This window comes from Chlorella variabilis (genome assembly GCF_000147415.1).
Source record: "Chlorella variabilis unplaced genomic scaffold CHLNCscaffold_2, whole genome shotgun sequence".
Lineage (NCBI taxonomy): Eukaryota > Viridiplantae > Chlorophyta > Trebouxiophyceae > Chlorellales > Chlorellaceae > Chlorella > Chlorella variabilis.
This window is the reverse complement of record NW_005435086.1, coordinates 268,016-279,470: the sequence shown is the minus strand read 5'-3', so window position 1 is coordinate 279,470 and position 11,455 is coordinate 268,016. Positions and strand designations below refer to the sequence as shown.

General features: G+C 67.4%; 3 protein-coding genes across 3 annotated transcripts; all 3 read right to left on the bottom strand.

Annotated features, from left to right (window-relative positions):
- Window positions 1-124: 124 nt before the first annotated feature.
- Window positions 125-5,037, bottom strand: CHLNCDRAFT_137605 (hypothetical protein; the record flags this gene model as incomplete). Its single annotated transcript, XM_005851023.1, has 17 exons — window positions 125-235; window positions 344-489; window positions 608-723; window positions 838-924; window positions 1,024-1,124; window positions 1,259-1,369; window positions 1,466-1,564; window positions 1,673-1,824; window positions 2,071-2,387; window positions 2,566-2,646; window positions 2,835-3,001; window positions 3,199-3,252; window positions 3,456-3,534; window positions 3,669-4,139; window positions 4,359-4,547; window positions 4,696-4,846; window positions 4,959-5,037. The coding sequence occupies 17 exons, from the start codon at window positions 5,035-5,037 to the stop codon at window positions 125-127; spliced, it is 2,511 nt and encodes an 836-aa protein (XP_005851085.1).
- A 480-nt stretch (window positions 5,038-5,517) lies between these two features.
- On the bottom strand, window positions 5,518-7,665 carry CHLNCDRAFT_137604 (hypothetical protein; the record flags this gene model as incomplete). The annotated part of the gene is made up of 8 exons (XM_005851022.1): window positions 5,518-5,619; window positions 5,720-5,865; window positions 6,014-6,123; window positions 6,254-6,340; window positions 6,432-6,532; window positions 6,649-6,759; window positions 6,901-6,999; window positions 7,177-7,665. 8 exons carry the CDS (start codon window positions 7,663-7,665, stop codon window positions 5,518-5,520), a joined length of 1,245 nt encoding a protein of 414 aa, XP_005851084.1.
- Window positions 7,666-8,079: 414 nt separating this feature from the next.
- On the bottom strand, window positions 8,080-10,210 carry CHLNCDRAFT_137603 (hypothetical protein; the record flags this gene model as incomplete). Its single annotated transcript, XM_005851021.1, has 6 exons — window positions 8,080-8,250; window positions 8,501-8,633; window positions 8,803-9,282; window positions 9,410-9,585; window positions 9,854-9,975; window positions 10,147-10,210. The coding sequence occupies 6 exons, from the start codon at window positions 10,208-10,210 to the stop codon at window positions 8,080-8,082; spliced, it is 1,146 nt and encodes a 381-aa protein (XP_005851083.1).
- Between the last annotated feature and the right edge of the window lie 1,245 nt (window positions 10,211-11,455).

Below are 11,455 nucleotides of genomic sequence, written 5' to 3'. Positions count from 1 at the left end.
ATTCTTAACACAACTCAGGAGGTCGGTTTCCACATGCATGCAACAAACACATGTGGTGAGAGGAAATGCATGGAGCTGGACTGATGCGGAGCTGCGCAAGGCGGTGTGAAATGTCGGAAGGCGCTCAGCATGCCCCTCCCCATTCCAATTGCCGCAGCCGCTGCAGCGCCTCTGCCGCAGTGGGGCGGGCCCGCGGGGCGTGTGACAGGCAGGCCTCTATCAGCGCCAGCACGCCCTGCACCGGCCAGAGCGGGCAAAGGGGCAGGGGAGTGGGAAAGGGAGCCATGCGCAGGAGCACAGGCAAACAAGCAGGCGGTCACAGCGGCAGCAGGCCACCCCCCACCTGCGGGCACTCTTCGGGCGCGTGCGGCAGGTGCCAGGTGCCACGCCGGTGCACCGCCTGCCGCGTGGTCAGCTCAACCAGCAGCACTCCATAGCTATACATGTCGGCAGCAGAGGTGCACCGCTCTCCCAGCACCTGCTCTGGGGCTGCGGCAGTAGGAGGGGGGTAGGGGCGTTTTATTGCATGCTGGGCCTTTGGCTGGCTGCCACACAAACAGGGGCAAAAACATCAGACTGCTCCCCCTGCTAGCCCACACAGCAACACCTGCGTGGGTGAGGCAGAAGCCGCGGGCGCCGCCCCCAGGCGCGGCGCTGGCCACCGAGAAGGCGAGCCCCAGGTCTCCCAGGTGGCCCCGCAGGCCGCCATCCAGCAGCACGTTGCTGGGGGGAAGGCAAGGGGCGACAGGGGCATGATCAGGAGAGGACGGGGAAAAGGGAGGGCAAATGAAATGCACAGGAGCAGTGCCAAGCAGCACACGCAGCAGCTGTGCCCACCCGCTGCTGAGGTCGCCGTGCATGATGCCCAGCTGGCGGTGCAGGTGGTCCAGCGCCTGCGCCACGTCAGCAGCCACCTGGCACCCGCTGCGGAAGCAGGGATGCGTGGAGAACGCAGGCAGGCTAGTGTTGCCGGCTCTCTGTGCGATTCGGCTGCTGCAGCATGGTAGAGCACAAGCAGCGCACCCCTGTGCCCAGTGCAAGCGCTCCCGCCGGCCCTCATCCTGCAGGGCGGCTCGCAGGCTGCCACCCTCCATCAGCCGCATGGCCAGCATCAGCAGGCAGCCCTGCAGGCACCAAGGGCAGCAGGGCGAGGGAGGTTGCCTGTGTGTGGTGCAGCTTAGGGCCGACGTTACTGCAGACCACCCGACCATCCTGCTGTCCTGACACCAGCCGCTGCTACAAACACAGCCTCGTGCACCTTGAGGGCCACGCCGTACAGCGGCACGATGCGCTCGTGTATGCAGCGCCGCAGCAGGGCCGTCTCCCGCCAAATGCTCTGTGATTCCACGCCAGACAGCAGCTCCGTCACCTTCAGGAGATGGGAGGAATAAGTGGGTCTGGCTGAAATATTTTGCCAGCCAAGCCAGCTTGGCAGCCATGCCAGCCATGCTGCGCCTGTACCCACCTTGACCGCCACCTCCACCCCCTGCAGCCGCGCCAGGTACACCACGGCATGGCCACCCTCCCCAAGCTCCACCAGCTGCCCATCAGCATCCGCCACAAACTGCACGTGCAGGGTGGAGGGAGTGCATATGTTGGTGGGTGGGGCCATGGCTGGAGGCTGGCCAGGTACATCTGTCATGCTCCCTGACACAGGGCCAAGAGAGGGCACAGCACCACGTGCCTCCAGCGCCCCCAGCTGCAGTTGCAGGGAGGCGGTCTCCAGGCCCCAGCGCCGGCCACAGTCCGGCGGCATGCCGCTGCTGCTCCTCCCGCTGCTGTCACCGCTGCTGCCTCGCCCGGTGCTGAGTGCCGGGCCTGCGCCTGCGCCAGCGCCGGCATCCCCGCCAGGCAGCAGAGACTCTGCTTCCAATCCCGGCAGGCTGCTGTGCTCTGCCTCCCACTCCTGGCTCGCCATACTGCCTGCTGCGGCGCTCCCCTGCCCCGATGCAAGCTGGTGTGCCAGTGCAGCTGGCAGCCCTGCCAGTGGCAGCATTTCAATGTTGCCATTTGACTCTGCCCTGACCAGAGCAGCCAGCCGCAGTCGCCTGTTGAGAGCGGGCCTGCCACCTGGCCACGCATCTGCCTGCAGGCCCAGCTCCGCACTGCCCATCTGCAGCAGCGCCTCGCCGTCGTTGGCCCGCTGGGAGCGCAGGCGCCGCCGCCTGCGCCGCCACAGCACCCTGACTGCCGCGCCAGCCGCCGCCGCCGCTGCGAGAGGCAGCAGCGCCGCCAGGCTCAAGGCTGCTGCGCTGCGGCTGTGTGAGTGTGGGGTGCGGGTCAGGTTGCCTGCCGAGGCGCCAAGTCGAGGCTCCAAGTCGAGCCTGGGCATGTCATGTGCCACGCAGGGCGGCAGCGAAGCGTCCGCCGCTGTGCCAATGCCGCTGCTGCAGAGGCGCAGCCGCCGCAAGTGAGTCAGGGGGACCCTGGAAACCCACACCTCAACCGTCGGTCCCACAATACAGTTCCACTCCGTTTGTACACCCCTTGTTTGTTGCTGGCCTTGTCACTACACTGAGCACACCACACACGGCTGCATGCCAGGGAGCCAGCAAACCGGCTCACAGGTGCGTCAGCGTTGCAGCAAACGGTGCCTGGCACCAGCTGTCTGGGACGGCACCAGTCACAGCCGTCCCATTCAGCCCCCTGCAGCAGGCAGCCCAGCAAGAAGCGGGGGCGCCGCCCATCGTGGCAAGAGTCGGAGCGAGGGCATGAGAGCGTCGTGGCGCACGAAGCAAGCGGTGCCTGCCCAGCTTCCAGCTGTTCAGAGGACGCTGGTCACTGGAAGCTGGCTGGGTAATGGAATGCCTGCCCGGCCCCACCACACCACTCACAGGTCGGTGAGTATGGGCCAGTCCAGGCTGGCAGGCAGCGTGCCAGTCAGCCCCGGGTTGCCGCCCAGCAGCAGCACACGCAGCCCCAGCAGCGACCCCGGGAGCAGCCAGTCGGGCGGGAAGGCAGGGCCCGCCAGGCGGTTGCCTCTTGCTATCAGCTCCTGCACCTGCAGCCAGGGCGGGAGGTACGCAGGAGGGGTGCTCAGCTGCGCCTCGCCAGAGCCAGCTGCTGCTCCCCGTGACAGCCAGCGACCGACACGACTCCACAGCAGCTGCTGCCACGGCAGCTGCTGCTCTGTGGTAGCAGCGGATGGGAGAAGCCAGCAGCAGGGCCAGCGTGGCATGCTGGCTGTCGGGCACCCACCTCGGATGCTGCCCAGTCGGCTGGCAGCGTCCCGGCCAGCTGGTTGTCTTGCAGCTGCATTGCAGCAGAGAGAGGCGCCACAGCGGCGCGGCGCGGCAGCCCTGAGGCAAAACACGGCTGATGCATGCCAGCCTCAGGCCCTCCTGCACGGGAATGCTCCGCCGCCTGCTGCCTGCCAATAGCTGGCGCTGCATGGCATACAAACCCAGCTCACACCTAGTGCAATCGAGCCCAGCACAAGCTAGCCCCACACCTACCCGCAGCACTTTCAGCTCCGGGTGGCTCAGGAAGAGGTATGGCGGCAGGGTGCCGGTGAGGCTCAGGTTGGCCAGCGACCTGCGGCAGGCAGCCGCGGTCAGCACCACAGCAGTGCTCAGGCGATGGCAGCTGTGCTGCGGCTACAGGGAAAGCCGAAGGAAGGCCCAAGGTTCAGCACCGCCCTGCACCTGCCCCACCAGCTGTGTGCTCACAGCGTGGACAGCGCGGGGAAGCCTCCGGCAGCCCAGGCCTCTGGCAGGGACCCAGCCATTGGCAGGTCGGCGATGGCCAGCCTGGCCAGCCGCGGGAAGCTGCGGGCCCACTCCGGCGGCAGCGGGTGCTTGAGCACGGGTGGGGGGGGCGGCGGCGGCGGCGGCCCCGCTGCTGCTGCCGAGGAGCCGGCTGCAGGTGGCGAGGAGCCCTCCACGAATCCCGAGGTGTCCCGGATGGACAGCCGCCGCAGGGAGCGGAAGCCAGAGGCCCACTGCCGCGGCAGCGGCCCCCCCACCTGCACCTGGATGGCCAGCTGCTGCAGCGAGGGCAGCGTGGCCGGGTCGGCGCCCCAGCTGGGCGGCAGGCTGGCGTGCAGCTCGTCCAGGCCGAGGGACAGGGCTTGCAGCTGCGGCAGGGCGCCGGGGCGGATGTCGGGCAGCGGGCCCTCCCACGCGCAGTCCAGGCGCAGCCTGCAGCAGAGCCGGCGGGCACAGCAGGCGTGGGTAGACCCCCAGGGGGCACACACTCAGCAAATTGTGGCCTCCCAGGAGGGTAAATTTGAACCCGGTGTTTTCAGTTTTGGTTTGAGTTGCCATCCATGGCAAAGTCAAACGACTCTGCTGCCACCCAGCGCAGCGTTCGGTCCAACGTGCGGTCCAGCGCAGCCTGCAGCGGGCGGCGGTCCTCACCTCAGCAGCCGCGGGAAGGCGCCCGGCTGCACCCAGGCCTGCAGCAGGCTGCTCGGCAGCGGCGCCCCGAAGATGCGGCCCAGCCCCAGGTCTGCCAGCTGGCGCAGGCGGGCCAGGCCGTGCAGCGCGGAGGCCACGGCCACCATGTCCCGGCTGGCCGCCCGCGCGGGGAAACCGCTCAGCAGCATCCTGCGGGCGCGGCGGCGGGGAGCGGCGCCGTTGCTGCTGGGTCTGCAACGGCTGGCCAAATAGCAACGGCCACGCCGCGCCCTCCCACACTCGGCGTCGACGAGCTGCCGCAAGCACGCACGCGCGCCAAACCCAGCTGGGCACCCACACTTTGACGATGCGCTGGCCCTCGTCGCAGGTGATATAGCTCCAGGAGCACTGGTGGAGGGCGTCAGAGGGCGCCGACCAGCCCTCCAAGGCGGCAGGCAGCGAGCCGGCGCCGGCCAGCGCCTGCCGTATGCCCTGCATCACCAGTGCCTCTGCGGGAGGCCGGAGAGGCAGGAAGTGGGCATGCTGCCTGCTGCATGCGGCCCCCGTGCGGCGTGGGACAGTCACACGAGGCTGGCAGGCGTGCGATGCCGGGCGGAGCACCTTGGGCCAAGTTGTCGCGCTCGTCTGTACCAGCGCCGGCGGCAGCGACGGCGAGGACAAGGAGTGCTGCTGCTGCCATGGCTAGGGCGCAAGTGGGGCGCCCCACATCTGTCATCTAGGCAATGCGCTGCTGCACATAGCTCCAACCTTTGGCCCCCGCTCCGAACGCAAGGCGCCGCTGCCAAGCAGAGGGGCGGTAGCGGCGGCGCTCCCTACAGGGCCGGGCTGGCGGCGCGCCGCTCTCCAACGACGCAAAAGCCGAACGAGCTTTTGCCGACACGCTGAAAGTGGCCACAGAAACGACCTATAGCAAACCTGGCAGCGGCCGGGGCAAACGAGCGCTGCACGGGGCGCAAAGCCAGCAGTTGAGCTCTTGCGGCAGCGCAGTCTCGCGCGTTGCTTTTGTGGGGGCAGGAAATGGCACCGTACCGCCATGCCGCTGCCGCCGCCGCTTGAAGAAGGTGGAAATGCTGGTTCAACACAAACGACAATGATGCATGAAATACAAAATTTCAGGAGGAGTAGCACTAACTGAAATAAAAAAATACAGAGGACAGCATCAGCAACTGTCCAGCACCTCCAGCCGCCGCAGCGCCTCGGCCGCCGTGCAGCGGCGCAGCGGGTCGGCCACGACGCAGTCCTCGATCAGCGCCAGCACCGCCTGCATGGAGGCGGGAGCAGAGGGGAGGGCTGGTAGCGGGCATGCGCAGGCAGCGCCGCTGTCGCTGTGGGGGGCCTGCCCTGCCAACCGCGGCACCCACCTGAGGGCACTCGTCCGGCACGCGTGGCAGGCGCCACTCGCCGCGCCTGTCCACCACGCACTGAGTGGTCAGCTCCACCAGCAGGATGCCAAAGCCGTACATGTCGGCCGCCAGGGTGCAGCGGTACCCCATCAGCTGCTCGGGGGCTGCAGGGGCGGGATGGGGAGGCGGCGCAGCTGAGCAAGACCCTGGTGGGATCAAAATCCAAGCATCTGGTGCAGGCTGTCAAGCATGCCGCTTGCATGCAGATCAACCAGCAGCCCGCTGCATCAGGGGTGCAGCGCGGTGACGCACCTGCGTGCGTGCAGCAGAAGCCCGCCGCGCTGCGTGCCTTGCTGCCCACCATCCGCGCCATGCTCATGTCTCCAAGGCAGGCCCGGAGATCGCTGTCCAGCAGCACATTGCTGCATGGGGACATTCCAGGGGAGAGGTGCGCAGTGGAAGGAGGGCTGGGCACTGGGGTGGGGTGGGGTGACTGAAGGTTGGGCAGCTGGCTGCTGCTAAGCACGCTGCAGGGAAGCTGCAGGATCTCACCCCGCCTCGATGCCGCCGTGCATGACTCGCTGTGTTGTGTGGAGGTGGTGCAGCCCTTCCGCCACATCCAGCGCCACCTGCCGGCCCCTGCACAGCAGCGGGCAGAACAGATGCATCATCACACCTTCGCTGATTCCGGCCACGCCAGCCCATGCATACACACACGTCCAGACCTCACCCCGCCTCCCAGCGCAGGCGCCGCCGCAGCTCTGCATCCTGCAGCGCCACCCGCAGGCTGCCGCCCCGCATTAGCTCCATCGCCAGCATCAGCAGCGAGCCCTGCAAGAATGGTACACGACGCAGGATGGGACATGAATGCTGGCTGTGGCACACAAGGCCCCTACTGTATCGCCTCATGTCGCACGCCTGTCCCACCACAACCGGCGGCCACCCACCCTGAGTGCCACTCCAAACAGCGGCACGATGCGAGCGTGGGCGCACTGGCGCAGCAGCGACACCTCCCGCCACGCCGTGTGCGGGTCGAGCACCGGCTGCAGCTCAAACACCTGCATGGGCAAGACGACAGGCATGCAGGCAGGTGATCAGCCGGCGCTGCGGGCAGGCAACACATAGCTTGGAAACGGCACAGCGGCCGCCCATAGTGGGCACCAGGAGAGCTTCGGCAAGCCGCAGTACAGAGCTCCCACCTTCACCGCCACCTCCACCCCCTGCATGTGTGCCAGGTACACTACAGCATGGCCACCCTCCCCCAGCTCCAGCAGCTGCCCATCGGCATCCGCCACAAACTGCGGAGCGATACAGGGCAGCAGGCAGCAAGGCGGCGCAGCAAAAGTGAGGAGTTTTGCAGTGAAACGAATTATTTTGCTGGGCGCGCCTGGTCCAGCTGAAGCCATGGCAGCAAGCAGCTCGACACGAGCTGGCTTCCAGTCAGCAATAGGCATGCAGCCACCAGCCCGCCGCACCTCCAGATCCCGAGCCGACATGCGCAGGGATGGTGCCACCGGGCCCCAAGCCTGGCTGGTGGTAGCAGAATCTGCAGCCCGGGCCAGCTGCGCCGCGATGCCCTGCTCCAAGTCTGCTGCACCTGCCCTCGTGAGGAGAGCTGCCTCTGAGCCTGCTTCCTTCTCCTGGTCCTGCAGCACGCCCAGCTGGTGGGCCAGGCCGCTGGGCAGCACTTCTATGGGCAGCATCTCGATGCCGCGGCGGCGGTCGCTGCCCAGCTGGGCACGCAGCATGGCCGTCAGCCGCGCCCGCTTCCTGTCCCCCGAGCCGCCGCGCCTGCCGCCCTCCGCCCTCCCAGCTCGCTGCAGCAGGCCTTGTGTCTCCAGCCGCTCAGCAACCGCCTTCCGGCGCAGCTTGCGCCGCCACAGCAGGCGGCCAACCGTGGCTGCCGCCGCAATGGCCGCCATGGGGAGCAGGGTGGCCAGGCTGGCCACCACTGCAGTGTTCATGTGGTGTAAGCTCTTGGTGCAGACCTTGGGCAGCAGTTTATCAATCAAAAGTGACGGCATGTAGCGGGCCGCACATGGGGGTGCGCAGGGCTGCATGGCAGCCTGGTTGATCGCACTGCACAGCAGCGAGGAACCACACACAGGCAGGCACGGTCTGCCACACACAATAGCCAACATGTATGGCGCCCCCCAGACGGACAACATGCAAAAGCCACGGAAGGCTGGCAGCGCGATGCGCAATGCCACTCACAGGCTTCGAAAGAGCTGAGCAAAATGCGCCTGGCACCAGCTGTCAGGGATGGCACCTGTGACGGCCGTACCGCTCAGCTCCCTGCATCCGGCGCAGCATGTCAGCTGCACGCAACATGGGGCGGGCTGTGGTATTGGAAGCGGGCATCTCAGCAGCCTAGCCACTCACAGTTCTTGAAACAGGGGCCAGGCAAGGCCAGGCGGCAGGGAGCCCGTCAGGCCAGGGTTGCCCGCAAGCAGCAGGCTTGCGAGCCTGGGCAGCGCCCCGGGCTCCAGCCAGGCGGGCGGGAAGGCGGGCCCGGTGAGGGCGTTGCGAGAGAGGGCAAGCTGCGAGGCCTGCATGCAAGTTGCGCATCGTGCCTCGTGATTATCATCAACAGCGATTGCGACTCGCACAAGCAGGCTTAGCATCAAAGGTTGCCAGCGGCATGGGCAAGAGCACGAGCTTGCAATTCGCACCCAGTCAGGAACACAGCACCGCACTGCGGTGTACTGCAACACTGGCAGCGTGATGGAGTGCATCGCAATGCACTGCACTGTGCTGCCGTGCTGTGGTGTGATGTTGCAAATTGAGCAGCTGACCCACCTTGGCGCTGGCCCAGGCCTGGGGCAGCGTGCCGCTCAGCTGGTTGCCAGTCAACAGCAGGCTGCTGAGCCTCGGATGGATGCGGAACAGCTGCGGCGGCAGCGTCCCCGTCAGCCCAATGCCATGCAGGCTCCTGCAGCAGAAGCAGGTGGGTGGGTGGGTGGGTGGGGGGGGGATAGCCCGGGCTACCACCACCACCAAGAGATTGGCGGGGGAGGCAGAGGAGCGCAAGCAGGAGGGCAGACACTCGGCTTGGATTTTTGCAGGCCGCTAGGCAGGCTGCTCCGCTGGCGCGCACTCACAGGATGGCCAGCTGCGGGAAGCCTCCCTCCACCCAGGCCGCTGGCAGCGAGCCCGGCAGGTCCAGCCCCGACAGTTGCAGCGACTGCAGGCCACTGAAGCCAAGCGCCCACTCCGGAGGCAGCCCCCGCGGCCCGGCGGGCACAGCCGCAGGCGCAGGGGCGGCTGCCGGCTTGTGCGCTGCGGCGGGTTGGTTGCTGTTGGGGGCTGGGAGGTAGCCTGGTGCTGCGGTGTTGACCACACTCAGCTGGCGCAGTCCCTTGAAGCCGCCAGCCCAGGCCGCCGGCAGCGGCCCCGCCAGCGGCGCGTGCACCGACAGCGTGCGCAGCATGGGGAGCACCCGCGGGTCGGCGCCCCAGCTGGCGGGCAGGGTGGAGGGGGCAAGCTCTGGCAGATCTAGGGACAGGGTCTGGAGCCGGGGCAGGGCGCCGGGGTGGATGTAGGGCAGGCCGCCACCCACACTCGGGGCCCCCAGGCTCAGCCTGCAGGCAGGCTGGTGCGGGTTTCAGTTTCTTTCAGGCGGGCTGCCACCAGCAGGCGCTGGATGCTCGTCCAGGCAGCCGTGCCAGATGCCCCCGCGTGGGCTGCCCAAGCAGCTGCAAGGCGCACGTTCCAAGGCGCGGGAAGGCGCCAGGCGCCAGCCACTCGGCAGGGATGCCGTCTGGCAGCGGAGCGCCGTAAGAGGACAGCCACAGATCTTCCAGCTGCTGCAGCTGTGCCAGCTCGGGCAGCAGCAGCCAGGCCCGGCGCGCGCCGCGCTCGTCGCCGGCGCTGGTGTTGTGCTGCTGCGGCTGCGGAGGCGGCCCCTGCCGCCGCCGATGCCGCGGCTGCTTGTCGGTGACTACTGCCAAGTATCTGCTCCCCTCCCAGGTGCAGGCAAACCACGCACAATGCAACATTCAGAAAGGATGCAATGGGCGATCGATGCGCATGGCAGCGCCAGGCAGGGGCTGCCAGGCTGCCACGCAGGCAGGCAGGAGAGGCAGGCAGTGCAGTAGGTCCCAAAGGGCAGGTGGCCAGCAGCCAGCCCGCACAGACTCACAAGACGATGACCTGGCCCCGCGAGTTGCACTTGACGCGGGACCAATGGCAGTGGTGGGTTGAGTCGTCAGGGGCCCACCCGGATGCGCCGTCCAGGCCTTTCATGGACTGGCGGAGCTTGCGCATGATGGCCTCTGAACAGCGGCGGACAACAGGGGGCGTGCACTGAGCCTGCAGCCCGGCAGTCATCAGCCCCCCTGCTGCTCTGTGAACCCATCAGAGCAGCTGTGCAAACTGCCAGACTGCCGTAGCCTTGCCTTCCGACAGCCGGGCGGCACCGCCAGCGCCTGGGGGAGGCGGCGCACCACCGACCACGCCGCCTGCCGCTGCCAGCACCGCCAGAGCAATCAGGGCTCCGGTGGATGCCATCAGACGTTCAGCGCAGCGCGGAAGCCTGACTAATGGCAACCAGTTCCATGGCCGGCAAGTTCCGTCCCATGGACGGGCAGGCTCGCGGAGCTCAACAGGCGGGCAGGCAACCCTGCCGAAGTCAGCAACTGGGGCGGGGAGCACGTAAATACTTTATTCTGCAGGCATGTGCTGTGCCTGCTGGGCGAGCGGCCTTGTCCAATTGCCGCCGCCGCCGCTGCTCTCCTCTCCCAGCTGTCTCTGCCATGCCACCACAGCATCAGACTTCCTAAACCCCGTGGCTGGACAATGCCAATGTTACAGCATATCATGCGCATTGGCAGGGGAAGGCTGCGACAAAAGAGAGAAGAATCGCCGATGGTCCCTGGGCACTGAATCGGCGCCAAAATGGGCGCGTGCGGGCAGAATGGAAGCGAGGAGAGGGTAGCGATCAAAATGACAAATCACATCAGCTAGTGCCGCATGGGTCCAAGCGCACGACGGCAGGCGCAAAGCTGACCCAAAAAGGAACCTCTGGAAAGCCCTGGACAAAGAGAGCACATCCCCCTGGTCTGCTGCACTGGCGGCGGTGCACCCGGGCCAGCCCAGGCACTGGTGTGCTTGTAAGGAGGCGCCAGGCCGCCAACGCAAAAGCCCATGCCGTGTGGCGGCATGCGGCACAGCGGCCGGCTGCCTCACTGCGGCAGCGCGGTGCCCTTCTGCGCCTCCTCCTCCTCCTCCTCCTCCGCCTCGTCAGCCAGCTCCATGAGGCGGCACACGTCGATGCCGCCGTCGATGCCTGCGGCGCAGAGAGAGGCACAAGCAACAAGGCCGCCTCAGGGACCCCTCTTGAGAGTTGCGGGCACTGCGGCACCGGGGCTGCCGCTCTCCACGGCTCCCTGCCAGCCTTGGCAGCCAAGCAGCCCCAGCCCGCCAGCCCGCCGCCAGCCCCGCCAGCCACGCCCCAGCAGGCCACACCAGCCGCCACCGCCCGCCTCACCCGCCTCCATGCTCAGCATCTCCAGCAGGTGGCGCAGCTCCTCCTCTCCCATCTGCTCCCGCAGGAAGGTCATGGCACTGGACAGCTCCTGGATGGACACCTGCGGCAGGCGGGCGGGAGGGGCGGGAGGGGCTGGTGGTAAATGACTAAATTACTAAATGGTGGTAAAGGAAAAAGCAAAAGTCAGGGAACGAGCTCCAGGGCAGAAGCGGGAGGGTGCAAGGGGCGAGGCGCAGCACGGCTGCAGGCGCAGGCTCTTGCAGAGA